At 45.0% G+C, this 17,756-nt stretch overlaps 2 protein-coding genes across 2 annotated transcripts in view; both read left to right on the forward strand.

Moving 5' to 3' along the window:
• The window catches only part of LOC144120048 (solute carrier family 41 member 1-like), a 43,696-nt gene extending 36,464 nt beyond the window's left edge, over nucleotides 1-7,232 (forward strand). Inside the window, exons 2-3 of the mRNA XM_077652521.1 lie at nucleotides 3,991-4,098; nucleotides 7,023-7,232. Coding sequence (XP_077508647.1) covers nucleotides 3,991-4,098; nucleotides 7,023-7,232 — 318 coding nt within the window. The remainder of the gene's footprint in view (nucleotides 1-3,990; nucleotides 4,099-7,022) is intronic.
• Nucleotides 7,045-17,756, forward strand: part of LOC144119049 (solute carrier family 41 member 1-like) — a 48,241-nt gene continuing 37,529 nt past the window's right edge. Inside the window, exons 1-3 of the mRNA XM_077651782.1 lie at nucleotides 7,045-7,167; nucleotides 9,216-9,362; nucleotides 10,976-11,111. Coding sequence (XP_077507908.1) covers nucleotides 9,224-9,362; nucleotides 10,976-11,111 — 275 coding nt within the window. The 5' untranslated portion in view covers nucleotides 7,045-7,167; nucleotides 9,216-9,223. The remainder of the gene's footprint in view (nucleotides 7,168-9,215; nucleotides 9,363-10,975; nucleotides 11,112-17,756) is intronic.

Genomic DNA, 17,756 nt, shown 5'->3' on the forward strand with positions numbered 1-17,756 from the left:
GGAGCAGCTACACGATGCAGCCCAAAGGTGAAACAATCGTTGAGGATTTAGTCGCTGAGCACCCATTGTAGTGCTGGAGGCGGCTAAAGTGAGTGTTTTAAAGTTAAAGTGGGAAACTCTGTTCATTCGTTGACCGCAGTTATTTTTTTATTTATTTGCTTCCTTAATAGAACTGCAGCAGCTACTATCCTCAGCAGCAGCAGGTTTTGTGTAATGCCTTGGCCACCAGGGGCAGTCAGTGTTGTTGTAACAATTTCACTGTCTTGAAATATGTGCATAAAATATAAAAATCCGTAAAAAAACAAAGCCAGGCACACCTTTCGTATTTTTAAAAGATGATTTCAAACATTGTTAGCTGCATTTATTTTTTCATTGCTTTTACTTTTTGGCGTTAGGTGGCACTGCGATTGCAGGTTCTCGGAGGCCGCGCCTTTGGGCTCCAACAGACTCGAACGGGCACCTTCGCCTCCAAGGCCCTTAACTGCAAAAGCGCACCATTTGTGCCGTGTAGCTGCACTCCTTACGCCTTTGGATATAAGGACCCTATTCTCAGAGGTCTTTGCGGTGCCCGTGTGACAGGGGCATTAGTTTTGGTCCTTCCGCTTACGGCTTGGGAGCAGTCATTTTCCATGAAATGCTGGGCGGAACTGAGCTGCCCATCGCATTCGCTTCACGCACTTTAACAAGAAGCGAGTGAAGCTATGCCAAGGCGAAAAAGCATCGCTCACGCTCTTATTCGATTTGCAGCGGTTTCATCATTACTTGTATGGGCGGAAGTTCAGCCTATACATGAAGTTCAATAAAACTTTTTTCTGGGCGAGTAGGTTCATTTTACTTGAGGGGATGCTTGCAGCACGACAAAAAGAAAACAAGGGACTGAAGATGAACGGGACAAGCGCTTGTCCCGTTCATCTTCTGTCCCTTGTCTGTTTTTTGTCGCGCTGCAAGCATCCCCCCAAGTTCAGCCTATACATTGACCATTAACCGTTTGTCAGTCTTCATGGACAGTAAGCCGCTCCCACCTTTAGCTCCTGCACAGAGATGGGCACTGTCGTTAGCAGCGTATCATTAAGACCAAGTTTCGGAGTATCGACAAGAGAACGGAAGTGGCTGAAGAATCGCCACGGCTGCCGCTGTCTACAGGTTGAAGCAAAGATGAGCCGGAGTGCTTAGCTGTTAAAACTTTATCGGGAAACGAAACGAGACTGCCTTCTAACACTCGTTTTAAGCTAGGTTTTTTTAGATGACCACGGCTGGCCCTGAAGTACTGCGATTGCTTCTTCTAGGCAGAGGTGAACTGTCTGCAGAATAAGGATGCTTGACTTGGAGCAATAGGGTGACCGTGCCGGAAAGCTTGCAAGCAGTTGTACTCTCGTCGTTGCACGAAGCGCATCCAAAGATGACTCGTATGAAGATGCTGGAAAAGGCATACGTCTGGTGGCCTTTACTCGACAGACATAGAAGAAACTGTTCGAAATTGTTAAGTTTTTCAATGTACCGTCTATTCAAGTCGGCACGATCTCTGCAACTCAGGAGGTATCCAACAAAAGTTTGGGAAAAGGTTCATGATGACTATGGTTTAAAAGACTACTAGTTTTAGTAGACTCGTACTATAAGTAGATAGATGTGTGTGCTTGGAGATCAACGACAACCGCCAGAACCTTAGAAAAGCTGTACACACTGTTCGCAGCCCACGATTTCCCCGAAGCAATAGTTACCGACAATGGCCCAGAATTCATCTGGAATGACTTTGGGCGGTTCATGAGGCACAGGGGTATCGAAAACATAAGGACACCTCCCTATCATGCTACTTCTAATGGTGCCCCGGAGAGAGTCTGTAAGAACAACCAAAAAAGCTTTCCTAAAACATGTTCTAGGCGATAAAAATGCTGGAGTAATGATTACAATGCAAGAACGTCTAAATAATTTTTTTTCTACTGTAGAAACACCCTGCACTTGATGACTTCGCGGACACCTGCTGACGTTAATCTGAAGCGTTTGCCCCGGATTACACTACTCTTCAGAAACCATGTTTTTCAATGAACATGGCGGAATGTCTGACACGAGACAAGGAACAAAGTAATGGCCAAAGAGGATCCGCAGAATACTTCCTCGTAGGTGATGGAGTCTACGTGAAGACCACACGAGGTGAGCCTACGTCATGGCAAGAAAGTAGTGTCGAGCATGTTGTTAGTCCAGTCACATGCGAGATTAGGATTCAAGTTCGTCTACAGTTCTCATGTCAATCACCTGCGGCCAAGATAAACTGTGTGGACAGACACATAAATAACAGCGTGGCAGACCGGACAATAAGGAAGAGACATAGTGGTTCACACATTGGCCCCTCTGTCGCGCGGTTATTTATGTGTCATGAACCAACTGTCCCGGCTAATTCCACTCTTGGTGTTTACAGAAGCCACCCACAATGCGATATCGCTAACCTGTCAAGGAAATGATGGAAGGATCGGCCTAGAAAGCTCAGAAGTTCTATAAGGTCTTGTCAAAAATTTTCTTCTCATGAAGTCTCTTTCAGTTTGCCGAAGCGTGGAAGCGAGTTGCGCAGTCAACTTTCTCCAAGAAGACATCCAACTTGGGTAACCACACCAGAGCCAAGGGCGCGCATGGACATGCACACACAGAGGCCATATCACCGAGACCGCGACAAGACCCACCAACAGTTGCAGGAGGAGGAAATTCTGAGGTTAACAAGGCCAGTTCCAGCCTAACAGCAGGCGAAGAGCCTAACCCAACAGGAAGCTAGTCATCAGCATCACTACTGTGACGAAGCACCCGTGTGCGAAACGCTCCTGAGAGATACACTCCAGAAAACTGCAGGAAGGAGCAAAGTAGAAATTAGAATGACATTTGTTTCTCTCAGAAGAGAAGAATGTGTTATGTGATATCAGCTCAGGCGCATGACCAAGGCGTAGGGAGTCTTGAAAAGCGCTATATAAGCGGAACCGTCCATGAATAAAACCACTTTCGTTCCTGCCTGGCTGCCTGCGTTGGTGTCTTTACTCGGCCACTACAGAACAGTAATGTGTATCAACTCGCTCTACATTAACGTGTCAGTTACACATCTGCTTTCTAGGTTGAGGGTGTAATTCTTTGAGGTGATGAACTCAGCGCCCGCATACTAGGCTTCATCTAAGGCAGCAGGTGAGGGATGCAGGAATGGGACGATGGATGGCTGGATCGGAGGCTGAGGTTGGGTAGCGTTGATTGTTTCACCTGTATATAAAATGCAGCCGCTATGCTGGATCAAAGCTATGGCCCTGTGTCCAGAACAGGCGGGGCACAGCATAGCCAGGGTTCACTCCTGGCCGAAGCCAGTTTTGGCGCGTCTGCACAAGGGTATATGCAGCTTTAAGAAAAGATGCGGCAGATATTTCGAAGTAGATATACACATTGTATACGGTAGCTATCGCTGAATTCCTTGGTTTACGTAACGAGCTTGAATGTTCTGAATATTTTTTTCTTGAATTTATTGCACAAATATTTTGGTAGTTTTCTTTTAGTATATGTTAATATTGTCATTCCGTGTTCATCGCATTATTTTCTTGATGGATACTTTTGATGCGAAAATGTTTCTGAAACGTTCAATTTGGTGCGACTGTGTAATGCCTGCTTAACAACGGCATTCCTTGCACCGTGTGTGCCCATTTTGTTTTTGTTCCAGCTTTTGTTTGCCGAAATAAATATTATCCTCAGCTTTCAAGCAGAATGGACAGTGATGCGTACTCATAAGGATTCATGACTGAAACTGCAGCGTATGAATTCACATAATCGTTACTGAGCACTAAGGCTGTGTCTCCTCTTTTGTGTCCTTTGCTCTTTCACGTTGCAGGGCCAACCGTAAATGCCTCTCTCTGTTAGCCGTGACATTTCTGTTTTTGTTTCCACTGATTTCCGCCTCTTGTTGCTACTGACTGCACCGATGACATTTTAGTCAATAATTCTGCTTCTACCCCTCGCCTTGCTACGGTCCAGGACTGGGAGGTGTACATGAGGGTACGAGAGCTGTTCATCCTAATCCCGCCCCTGTTGGGACTGAACGGGAACTTGGAGCAGACGCTCGTCGCCAGGCTGAGCACGCAGGTGACCTTCCCTTTCCTGTGTTCCTTCTCGTAGCCTTGTTTTCGACTTCACGCCGAGGTCACAAGGGTAGGAAGTAGCATTGCAACCGTTATCTACATCAACGCAGCTAAGGATTTGCGTTCTTTGAAATCATCTGCTTAGCGTGCGTGATCACTTTATGCCGTAACTATAATGAAGGCTGCCGAAAGAAGTCCGCACTTGAATGATGACTATCATGTCCACTGCCCCGTCTCCCTCCCGGTGCGCTGGGCAGGAGAAATCGCAGTGCTTTGTGTGATGCCTCATGAAGAGAAATGAAAAAAAAATTAGAATCGTAGGAATGTATTCGATAAGTATTGAAACGTACAGAATCATTTCAGCATATTAACTGCCTTGTACATCAGAGTCTCCAAGGAATGTGTTGAAAAAGAATCTGAAACTAAAACATATTCGCCTGGAAGTAGTGCGGCGCAGACGGAAACTTTATAGGAAAAGTATCCAATACTGTATCAGATGTGTGAGAAAAGAAATTTTAACACTAAGCGCACTGAACACGGGTGTATGGCGCACCAGGCCACTTATTTATAGGCTCTTAAGGCACGCTGGTAAAAAATTGTTAGTCGACGAGACATCCGTCCACCGATAGTGTAGGCGAGTTACATTCTATAGAGACGAACATTTTTACAGCAAATGGCATCAGCATTGACGTAGTATCATGTGATGAAAAAAATTACCGCACACACCCACAGAACATTGAGAAGGGAGAGGGGGAAACAGGGAGTTCTTTTTGGCATAGTTCTTTTTGTTTCCAAGTGGTTCACATAAGCCCGGTACTTGAAGACCTTAGAGTGGCTTCTCTAACGGGCATGAAATTGCGGGGAGAGGACTGGAGGGGGTAGCTAGCGCTTCCGATTCTTTTTTGATGAATTCTGTGTGCTCTTTTGGGCGTAGCAGCGCGACTGTGTGACCTGTCTGTACCCTTAAAAAGAAAAAAAAGCCACCAAATTTAACGCATCTCTTGAAAATTGAAAATTGGCTTTAGGGAAAGGAAATGGCGGAGTATCTGGCTCATTATTGATGTGTGAGTTTTAGCGCTTCATAAGACTGGTTTTGAAGAACGTTAGGACGCAGTAATTGTCTCGCCTGACGGTGGTCTCTTCAATTACGCTGAGCGGGAAGGGAATGAAATATGGAGCAGAGAAGGAGACGTAGTGGAGGGCTCTGGAACCTCCGGCCACCTGGGATTCACTCACTTGCACTGAATTAGCGTCGGTTGCCAACATGTCCAGCCAAATTTTCGGGATCAACAGCTGGCGCTTACTTCGATGAGAAATTGCTTGCTCTAGGGAGTGATGATGATTGAAAATGACGAGCACATGCACCAGCATCCACGTGTTAAAACAACCAATGGAGGTTAAAATTTGATTTTTTCATTCATCTTTCGACAAAGTAGTGCAGTACTTTGAGCACAGCATCTGTGCTCTTTCTATAAACTTGAGTCTGAGAGCCTGTCCTAGTACTTGTAATGCTCAGTTACTTCCCGGGGCTGGAGCACTGCCTACTCAAAATGTTTAGCCAATGGGAATATAGATAAGTCGTGAAAGTCAAAGAAGATTGCGCCGGGCAAAGGCACAGTGCTTTGAGAGCAATGATACAGCTGCTACCCTTCGTTAAAGCGTTAGCAAGAAGTACATTTCGTTTTTCTTCCAGGCGAGTTTGGGCAATCTCAACCGGGTCGCTGACCAACTACCCATGATATCTGCAAATATTGCCCTTCTGCAAGTAAGTATTCAAACTTGACTTCTCTCGGCTTAATTGTTAACGCTAGTGAAAGAGGAAAAGCATTCCAGGGCCTATACAGTGGATTTAATCCGAAACTTATCAGTTTTTTAAATTTTAGAAGTAGGATTCAGGCTGCATTTTTAACCTCTGCGGACTGTGCCACGTCTTCATATTTTTTTTTTACTATCTTTTTTCTCACACAACTTACGGTTGGTTCTGAAGGCCATAGTAGCGCCGCAGCGGGTCATTGGGGAAAGGAACAGTGTCACCTGTTCAACTGCAAACAGATATGTAACGCTTATGCTTTTGCTTTCAAAATAACCAAACTGCCTGAACCTAGCAAGACCTAGTACAAAACATCTCACTGCCGGGGGATAGAAAGTGCTGTGCATAGTAGGCTAATTCGCGACTTTTTTCATGTGGTCACAGGTGCTGCTCATAATAACTGATGCCCCTAGCAAAAGTTACAGTGACTCAAAAAGAACGCACTCGAAACACAGGACAGCGAACTTCAGCTTCCTGTGTTCTGCGTTCTGAGCACATCACTGCTTTTGTGTAGGCGTCGTCTTTCAGATCATGCAGCGAATGTCGCCGGAAAACGCAGTTTTAAATTCATATTGTCAGTAAGCCTCATGTACGTCACCTTCCATCGTTCGCGAGTTTGTGCCGTTAATGCATCTGCTGATTGTTATTCATAATTTTTATCTGCACATGCACAAGCTGACCCTATAAGTAGTAGTTCGAAATTTTTTTTTTAGAGTACGGCCAAAATACGTTAATAAAATTAAAGTTTCAAAATATGCGACTTTGAACCGTTCACGTTGTATTAAAAAGCTTAACTAGAATTTTCGTGCTAACAATTAGGGTAGTTTAGGCTACTTTTTTAAATACCGCACATTCTATTCAGATCGCCTCAGTGACTGTTGAGAGCAGGAAGAGGAAACAACTTTCGTGAGCAATTTCTCAGTTCTTTGGTATTCAACGCGAGGTCAATTAATGAACCGTCCTCTTCAAATAGCCTAGTTGTTTGACGGTGGCTGTAAAGAGTGACTGAAACTACAGGGCTCTGCGTGGTGTTCTACGCACAAGTAAAGTGTGCATATGCGGTTACGAATGCATTTACGTTCTTCCTTGAGGTCTAATCAATGGGATATGTCTTACAGTGCCAGTCGACGGTGGCGACCGTGGTGGCCTGCACGCTGGCGCTGGTCAAGGGGTTGGCGCTGGACCACAACACAGATCTGACCAACGTCGGCATCCTCTTCGCCGGTGCGCTGGCCGCCGTGAACACCGCCAGCCTGTTTCTCAGTTGGGTGCCAAGCGCATTGTTTGCGTCTGGATATGCGACAGCAAAGAGATGTGAGGCGACGTAGGAACAACCTGTGGCTGAAAAAAGTCGTATTCACTATTCCAATTTGAAAACTATCTATCCGTACCTCAAAAAAGGATGTTGTACCGGCAGACGACATCAATGTTGCAAAAAAACAGCCACCTTCTCCTGGAACCTGAAGAACATCTGTTGAGCGTGGGCTCGTTACGTATGACGGGAAGGACGGATAGTGAATCTTCTCGATTTACAGATTGGCACGTAAACCATCCTTTTCGAAGTGTATGGGGAAGAGTCCTTGGTGATTGTGAGCTGTAGTTTTTAGTTTTATTAATCGGCAATGTGTTAATAAATATCGAACGTCAAAAATACCCATTTGAGACCTCGTTGATTTGGCTTTCCCCACACTGCATAATTATAAATTGGCGTCTTTCGCGTTTCATATGAGCCAGATACATGTGCAGTTGGTGTATTTAGTGTTGTAGACCAAGTTAACGTCAATTCGTCAATGATACCGCACACAGAGACGACAGTTCATAATGAAATAAATCGAAAAACCTCAACTTTCACGGGCCTTAAAATGTGCATTTTTGACATTCGATACTGCGAACCACGCTGTCGTTTGAGAAAAATAAAAAACAAGGCCAGGATGCCGGCCATCAATTTCTCCATATAACCTTGCCCTCAAAAATCAAAATGAAAACGTTATTGGTTATTTCAATTTGTCTAATTATGAATCTATATGGAGTACAATCTTGGTCAAAAGTCTTAAGGGTACAGCTTTCAGCTGCAGCAGAACTAATGGTCCCAGAATGCTGCGTGTAGCGGATAATTCAAAAACACAAGTCAAGCAGGAAGCTTCTCTACAGCAAGGACGAACGTTCTGCTAGCATTTAATAGTTATTCGTTCTTTAACACTGCCGTAATTGCTCTGTTATGCGGTTCAACCGAAAAGCTTTTCGCCTTAAGACTGTACTCACCAAGATTGACCAAGACTGTACATAATGTATGCCTTGCTGTACAACCAGCTCAACAGATTGCACTGACTTATCTCTCGCAGGGTTTAAAATAAAATCTGTAAAGGTTAAAAACAAATTGCCTTGTGTGCATTGAATTGCAGGCGGGGGTGAACAGGCTAGTTGGTGATTCATGGCAGGGAAAAACGGAAAACAATGCAACCATTAAAGAAGGACCAGAGGCGAGGACAAACCGCGCGGTGATTATCCTCTTTTTCTCGAGCCTTGCCTCGATATTTACGTCGGATTTCGTTGTTCGCTGCTATAATTGTTGAGGCTTCTCAGAAGGGTACAGTTTTGAGGCGTCACTTTTCCCAGATTTGTAAACCTAGGACATTAAAGCAGTAGGTGTATTAATAACTTTGACGTCACCGTCAGCATCGGCGTAGCATGTCAGCATCAACGACACTGCACTCGTCAGGTGGCTTACTCAAATCAACAATGTGCAGCTTTATCATAGTGCTCTCCCTCGAAACTTTGGAGCACTATGTTCAGGCTGCCTTGGAAGAAGTGCTTTCAGGAGCTATGGCACGCGACAGTGTTTTCCACTCGAATCGAAAGCGCGAAAAGTCTCAAGAGTTATCTTCATCGTGTGAACGTCAAAAATTGGCACTCTGGCGTGCAGGTTGGAGCAAAAAGCTGTAGTTCTCCCAAACATCGCTAGGATCTTTGTTTTACAAGTTATTTCATTTTATTTTGCAAAGGTCCTCTCTGAGCGTCGTAGTTGCAGTATTGTTTGTCCGTGGTAGCCAAACATTCGGGCAATAAAATGCACGCAGCATATCGCCCGCGACGTGTGCGTAGTGGTGCATACCAGTTATATCGCCATGTCAAAAGCGGAAGGCTGGCCATGTTTTATAGAAAATCGTTACAGTAACATTGTAAATGGCTTTAAACACAGGACGACTACGAAGCTGCGTTAATCAAGAATGCTCGGGTATTTTAGCGACTGCGGTTTCGTCGTCGTGCATAAGATGCTATAGAGGGAATACCCGGACGCATGCGTGGCGCAGGCCTGGTGATGTCTGCCGTGGTGGTGTTGTCAGCCAAGTGCCGCAAGAACCCCGGCCACATAGCGCCGGCCATAGCAGCCTCGTTCGGAGACCTTACCACGCTGTTCCTGCTCTCCGCGTACGCCTCCCTGCTGATGCGACACCCGTGTACGTCTCAATCCTTTCTGTGGTCTGTGCAAGCGCTTATATTTCAGGGAAAACCCTCCGCAGCAGCTGCACGTTTCCAGAATCATGCAGAAAAAAAATGCTTGCGGTTGCTGCTACAGCATGATGTGTATGACAGTGATAGTCCTGCATTATCAAGTAGCAGCTCAGTGGTTACGGGGCTCGGGTAGTGACCCGAAACACGCGGGTTCAATCACGGCCGCAGTGGTCACAATTCGATGGATGGCAAAAGCTACTGTGCACTGTGTGCTTTCAATGCAGCTCAATGAATTCCAGGTGATCAAAATTACCAGAGCCCTTCACTACGGCATCCCTCATAGTGTGATCACTTGGGAACGGTAAACACCATAATGAAATCCTGTTGTGTCGTATAATATTGCAAATTTGTGTGCTGTGACTGACATGCCGAGTAGGCTGTTTTGAGTGGATGTTGTGATAACAGATATTTCACGCAAGACGAGAAGACGACTTGCTGCGCAGGTCGAGCCGGTCCTCACGGCACCTATGGCTGGTGGCGTGACCTGGGAAGTATATTGGCGTGACCATGATGCAAATTTAACATACTCCATCTTTAAAAGTAGTAATTACCAGCTCCCAAACTTGCTGCCTAGGCTAAGGGCGACAAACGCCGCTGCGCCATGCTTTTGAAACATAATTTTAAAAATTTCACTTAGATTTGCGACATGTAGTACACTTAAACAATGCTTTCGTTCACTTATGTAACGGTTGGAACCTGGGCAAATAAATATTCGTAGCCTGAGCACATTGGATGAATAATATAATGGTGAAAAACTCACTCAGCAAGATATGTGCATTGACTAAATCGGTATAACACAGAAGTTAAATTGTTCTATTTTATACAGCACGAACTCTAAGAATGCGAGATTTATTTTAGTGTTCGGATTACAACCCGAGGTTTGGAGTTCAAGCTGAGGCCTGGATTTAATTTTATCGGTGCTTAGAAAGGCTCCTACATACATGCAGATGAGCATGATTACAATACCTGCAGATCTTGCGCTACGTGTCCCCACACTGAAAATATCAGGCATAAGAACCATTTTTATATTTCTCCGTAGATTTATTTTTACTGTTACTAAATGTTAGACATTGTATATGAAGTTGTGTTTATCAAGGTAGATGCTGAACCTAATCGCAGTCCGCTAAATGGTAGACTAACGTACTCTTTTTTCGCGCTGGAACACACGATGACACTGCTGCTTCAGCATTAATGTCGTGCCCAGGGAGGTGCGGGATTTGATAACCCACTGCCGCCGACCACTCACCGGTTTCTTTTAGATGCAAACGTTGCCTTGGCCTCTTTGTCGGCTTCTCTGAGGTGAAATGCTCATAAGAGGTCTAGATGCCACCTGCAGCGTATTAGACAGACACCTTGTGCCGCAGCCTATGTAAATTTGTGCAAGTGGCGGCTGTCTGCACCAGAGGTGCCAGTTGTGCGGAAGTCAGCTCATGTTATGCTACTTTAAAATACAGTGTTTGAAAGTAATGACGTCAAGGCTTTGTTTTAAAGTATCAGTTCGCTATTGTTGAGCTGCTTTCGCTCTGTCAAGCGCATCATCCGTGGCGGCGCAACGCAGACTTGACGCCGGCGGTGATCCTGAGCTGCTTGGTGCTGCTGCCGGTGTGGGTTGCTTTGGCCAGCCGGAACAGCGTCTCCCGAGAAGTTCTGCGTGTTGGCTGGCTTCCAATCATCGTCGCACTCACCGTCTCCAGGTATGCACGGTAATAGGAGAGGAAACGAAAAGGAACTACTGACGGCATGCAGAATCGGATTGGTTGTTCTAGCAACGTACGCGCAAGTTTAGGAAACTTTCTGAACGACAGCAGCCTGTATACGGAGCGGGCATGCGCCTGATATTGTGGCTTGTGTTGAGAACATGCGGTCCTATCCGGTTCAGTTATACTTCTTATTGGCTCAGTCCACTCACGAGGACACGTTATGTAAACAAATAAACATTATTGCATTGTTTTAAAGACCTGATGCTTGTAAAACAATCAAACCACAGGTCACCTTCCAGAGCCTACAGAGCTTTCATAAAACACGCAGTTGTCCATCCTAGAAACAATTCTCTGTGTGTATTTGGATGCCTGGATAAAGGCGCCTTTATACGTCTTCTCGCAAAGGGTTCCAGATATTAGTGCCAGCAACTCGCGGCACATAAGACAGCAGCAGGAATCGAAGCCGACATCGAACAGATTAGGGGCATATAAGGAGAAACTAGGGGCAAAACGGCTGTACTCACAACCATGCTATATTCAGCGCTTTCAGCGGAAACTTTTCATCATCAGCACCAACACCCTAACTATGCCCACAGCACTACAAAAGATTTTCTATGTGTCTACAATTAATTATGTCCTTTGCCAGCAGCGACCACCGTATCCCCACAGATTTCTTAGTGTCATCTGCCCACCTAAATTTCTATCGCCCTCTGCTACGCTTGCTTCCTCCTGGAATCCTCTCCGTTACACTTAAGCACCTGCATTTATCATGCCTTCGCGTTACATGCCGTTCATACGCCCATTACTTCCTCCTAATTTCGAATAGTGTCTTCTTAACCCCCTTAAATTCCCTGACCTATCCTGCCTTCTTTTGATTGCTAACGTTACACCTACCATTTTTCTTCCCATAGCTCGCTGCGCTGTCCTTAACTTAAGCTGAACCGTTTTTGTTAGCCTCCACGTTTCAGCCTCTTAGTTGAGTACAGGTAACGTACTCAGGTACAGGTAATTATACTTTCCTCATGAAGGATATTTGCAAGCCTTCATTCATAATCTAACAGAACCTGCCATATGCGTTCCACCACATGCGTATTCTAGTTATTTCCCCCTCCTGTTACGGGTCACCGGTCACTACCTGCCCTAAGTAGACGTATTTCCTTACCGCTTCAATTGTGAACTGCTGTTTCCTTGCGAAACTGTTGAACTTTACTTTAGGTTTCAGCATGTTAATTTTAGACCCACCGTTCGGATCTGCTTTTCTAACTCACTGGTCATGCTTTGCACTTCAAATGTTGAGATTAGCAACGCAATATCATCAGTGAATCGCAGATTGTTTGATGTTCTTCAAGAATTCTTATGCTAAACTGTTCCTAATCCTGGCCTCGCAAGAACTCCTGTGAACAGGCGGTGAATAGCATTGGCGAGATCTTGTTTCTCTTCCTGGCACCCTTCCTTACTGAAATTTTATTGCTGAATTTTGTAGAGCACTGTGAGAGTTATGCAGTCGTTATAGATATATCTTCCAGTGGTTTCACACAACTTTTTTACACCCTGAATCCGCATTGCCTGTATGGCTGCTGAGGTTTTCATTGAATAAAATGCTGTCTCGTAATCAATTAAGGCTGCATATAGTGCTTGGTAATGTTCTGCATATTTCTGTATAACCTGATTGATACTGTCCATTTCGTCTCTTTTAATGTACCCTTGAAGAAAGCATGCCTGAATATTTGGTTCATTGAAGTCTAAGGTTTTCCTTATTCTATATCCGAATACCGTTGCAAATACCTTGTAGGCAACAGACTGTAAGTTGATCGGTTCGTAATATTTCTACTCCTTGACGTTTCCTTTCATATGCATTCAGCCATTGCGAGCGTTCGTGGAAGCTTCTGGAACGCTCGACGTCATAACGCATTGCGTATAAAAGCTGGCTAGTTTTTCAAGCACAATATGCCCTGCGCCCTTCAAGTGATGTGCTGTTACGTACCTGATCCTCACTAGCTGCTTTCCCCGTCTGCAGTGTTCCGTAAGGTTGTCTTTACTTCCTGTGCATTGCTGTGCAGTACTGTTTATCTCATTAACGTTCTGATTATATTGGATACTCTTTAGGTTTGTGTAGAGCTCGTCGGCTCCTTCATCCTTGTTTTTTATCCATAAATGTAATAGCATTGCCCTCTTTGAATCTTGACACATGCATCTAGTTTTTACTTTACACTGCTGCCGTACACTGCTTTTAGGGGAACTTCGTTCTTTAGAGAATGATCGATTGCCTCCACATTAAACTTCCTCATGTCGTCTAACTTGTGGATATTTATTAACTTTGACAGCTCTGCCAGTTGTATTCTCTCTGTAGGGTTAGACACTTTCATGGTTTGGTTTTTCTTAATCAAATTTTTTGTCTACTCAGATAGCTTGCTAGTAGTAACTTGTCGAACCATCCAATCGCCTACTTCTACTGCGCACTGAGTAATAATAGCGGTGAGATCATCGTTCACTGCTTGAACATTAAGATCGTCTCCTTCAATCAGAGCCGAGTATCTGTTCCACATTGATATCCTGAATTCCTCTACTTTCTCTCTTACTGTTAACACGTTATTGAGCTTCCGCTTCATTAGTTTCTTCCATTCCCCTTTCAGGTCTAGGCTAATTCGAGACCTTACCATTTTGTGGTCGCTACAACGCGCCTTTCCGAGGTCCTCCGCATCCTGCACGTTACCTGCATGAGCGCGTAATATGAAGTCTATTTCATTTTTGTCCTCACCATTGGGGCTGTTCCACGTTAAGTTCTTGTTCTGTCGTTCCCAGAAGGGGGTATTCATGATCCGTAATTATTTTCTCTAAGCGAACTCTGCTAATAATCTCCCCCCCCCCCCCCCCCCCCCGATCTTGGAGCCAGTGCCATTGTCGCCCACTTTTTGGTTTCCGGCCTGCTTCTTGCATGCCTTCGCATGAAAGTTTCCTATTAGTACAACACTGTGATTTTACTTGGTTCTTTGCGGACTACATGTATTCATAGAAGCTTTCAGCAGCCTGGTAACCATGGCTGGATGTAGGCGCGTCGGCCTTCACCACCTTCAGCTTGTACCTGTTTTGAAGCATAACTGCGGTAGCTGCCACCCTCTGGTTGATACTGTAGAACTCCTCTATGCTGCCAGCTTTATCCCGATTGATAAGGAATCCCGCACGTAGTTCTCGCCTGTCCGCCAATACACGATAGCACAGTACTTGACCGCCCTTTGGTATTGTCCTCCTAAACTCATAAAGCCCTATGACATCCCTTTTAATCTTAGCTACTTCCTCGAACAGCACTTTTGGAAACATTCACTTTTAGAAACGCGGCAAATAATGCCCATTGCTGCTTCAGTGCAAGATGAAGCAGTCTTCGGAACGAATGTTGTGTCAGCGGCAAACGTCGTATGCTCTTGATTTGCGTGTTGTTCGTCTTGGATATATCCTTTCTGTGCTTTGGTCGTAAATTTCTAGCGCATTGCCCTCTTTCACGAGTGTCGTAGTTTGTTCCTGTAAAGGTTCTTCTCTTCTTGTTTATCTATTATTTTATGAAGGTTTAACGTCCCAAAGCGACTCAGGCTATGAGGGACGCCGCAGTAAAGGGCTCCGGAAATATGGACCACCTGGAGTTCTTTAGCGTGTACTGACAACGCACAGTACACAGGCCTCTAGGATTTTGTCTCCATCGGAATTCTACCGCCGCGGCCGGGTTTGAACCCGCATCTTTCGGGTCAGCAGCCGAGTGCCATAACCACTGAGCCACAGCGGTGGCTTCTTCTGTTCTTGATCTTCAACAAACTGGGTGCTTCTTCTAATACCCTTGTCACACCGGCACTTTCCGTCCTCAGTTAATCAATGCTCATCGAACTCAATGCAGATTGAAGGTTGTCCCACGGCCACTTTCGAGCGCAATCAAACTCGATCCAGCTTGACTCGATGCCCATTCCCCAATGCCGCATTTACACGGGCGACTTTAACCACATTGAAGGTAACTATGGTTCCTGGTAACTATAATTAGCCGCGCTCACATGGCAGACGAAACCGCAGTTACGCCGCCTAACCACATTTACCCAAACCGAGCGTGCCGACCTCCGTTTCCTACCTGAACCGACAAGATGGCGCCGCCTATGGCAGCAGCAACATCTAACGACTCGCCCTCCCTGAGGCGTGTCATCTGGCCTGATTCAACCACCGCGGCCCTCATACGCATCTGGAAGGACCAGCTACCTGCGCTGCGCGGTAACACGCGCAACGCTCGGATATATGCTGAAATTTTAGCGGAAATGAACGCCGGGCTACCGCCGGGAAAAGGCCCATACACCAGCAAAGAAGTAAGGCAAGAAATGGAAACCTCAACAAGAAATACCGGTAAGTGCAACCTTTACCGAACGATGCTTGCGCCATGGGATACTTGGCGCTGTTTTCACTGTGCAGCTGAAATGCTTACGTCAGCCTCGCATGTGCGACACTATCATGTGTTGTCGCTGGAGCAATGCTCCGATTCTCTTCGCCGTCGTCACACAGTTCTGGAGTGTCGCAGACGATCTTGTCAATGTATTGTTAAGGTGGTAAGCACTCGAGAGTAATGACCTTAGGCAGGAACAGTATACGGAGCACTCACAATCTCCGCACGTGCACGCATGCGCGGCGCTGCATGCAAACGTCGTCTTTCTCGTTACAAACGTGCTGTTCGTCGTTTTTATTTGCAAATTACGTGCTACAGCGCTGTCAGCATTGCTGTACGCGTCGCTATTTCTGGCCACCTGCTAGAGCAACAATATAGTTAATTGAATTTCTAGATTTATTTAATTTTGTTACCAGGCTTTACTGTATTCTAGCAGCATCTGTGAAGTAGCATACACCGTGCAGCCTGGTAAAGATATATGAAAGAAATAAATCTAGAAATTCACTAAGTAAGGTTTTGCTAGAATGACAATAGTAGAACCGTAATGCACAGTCGTGGCTTCAATTGCAAAGCTGCAACTAGCAGGATTTAGTTTGATCATATTGCAAATGTATACTGCATTCGTTAATTTCGCCAGTACCTGTGCATATCCATTAAACACTGATCTGTGAAATTTTAGTCTTGCACTGAGAATGTGTACAGTGTAGCTTAATCCACTTTGCGAAATGCTGTGATCACAGCCTTCAAATTCTTTTTTCGCAACACATTTATTAGCTCACATCATTTTTATTTTTCCAGGCAGCTGAGACGGACAGGCACTTACTGGGTCGCCTGGTGTCTCATGGATCTTCTACTGACAGCTCCACAGTTTCATCGGCAGCTTACCCATCAATGATGATGGGCGATTCGAGGAAAGTTTAGAGGTAATTTGTGATTTATAACATCGCGTGTTATCGGTCGTTCAGATCACTTCTGAATTCTATTGCTGCTCGTTTCTCTGTGCGGAACATACTCATTACGAAATGCAGGCCAACAACAGATAATGAAGAACAGACTGAAGCAGTTGTGTAAACCAATCCCACAAACTTGGGCACTGGCCTCAACACCTACATTTTTGCCGTGTGCTGTTGTTCTTTGTCATAAAGCGTGAACCAACTAGCCAAGCAACTCCCAGTGCCCGTCCATAAATACTTGTTTTTTTTCCTTGCAATTCTACATATTGGTATTTAGCTGATTGTCTCCCCATGTACGTATGTTACTATGCCAGAGTAATGACCGCTTTGTTGTACAGGAAGTTCAATGCGCATTGCAAGTGTAGGTTGTGTCCTTTTACTTCAGGTGGGAATCATATGTCAAAAGGAACACACTGCAGATGCTCAGGACTTAAGCCTCATGTCAGATGAAGTTATGGTACGCACCAGGATTTCGGTGCCTTCATTTACGTGATATATTAATATTGTGAGTGCAGTATGGACCATTCATTTTTCACAATTGCGCACATGCAGGTTCACCTTCATTCTTCTCTCTTGTAGATACTCATCTTCGTCCATTGATTCCATTAGCAACTGGGCTTGAATACAGTGGAGTAATACAGCAACCTGTGGTTCATAAGCGGTTATTGCGAACTGTTGTTTCTCTACAGGGACACTGAACGGAAGTAGCAAAGTATATAATAAATTTCTATGTGATATCTGTAATGTCCAATTAATTCAATAAAACATAGTGGTGGGCGAGTTGGTGATTCACACTTGGAGGGAACAGCGTAAAAAAGGACAACCACAGAAGAGAAGCGTTCTTTGTTTCGTGTCCTCTTCTGTGGTTGTCCTTTTTTGCAGTCTTCGTTCGAAGTGTATAAGTAATATCCGTATTGTAGTGCGTTTTTGTCTATAAGCTCTTTGTGAATGCTTTCTGTATTCATTGCCATTTCACAAAAAATTTACTCAATTGCAGGTTCAGTGCTGTCTATTGCTTCTTTCTGTATCATCCCATTTTTCGTGCTATTTTAAGCCTTCAATGATGAACCAACTGACCAAGCAATTCTTCCTTTGGAATCATGTTGACGTTGACGAGGGCTTACCATTGGACCGACTCAGAGCGGGGGTTTGTAGAGTGAGCTACTCTTGCAACCATGGGCATTAATGGCAATGGGGAGCGAAAATGGCACCTCCGTCTTCAAATCGAAGCGCCGTGTAGTGCCAGAGTTCGCACCTCACCTCCCATGTATAGAT

This window comes from Amblyomma americanum, chromosome 2, assembly GCF_052857255.1.
Source record: "Amblyomma americanum isolate KBUSLIRL-KWMA chromosome 2, ASM5285725v1, whole genome shotgun sequence".
Classification (NCBI taxonomy): Eukaryota; Metazoa; Arthropoda; class Arachnida; order Ixodida; family Ixodidae; genus Amblyomma; species Amblyomma americanum.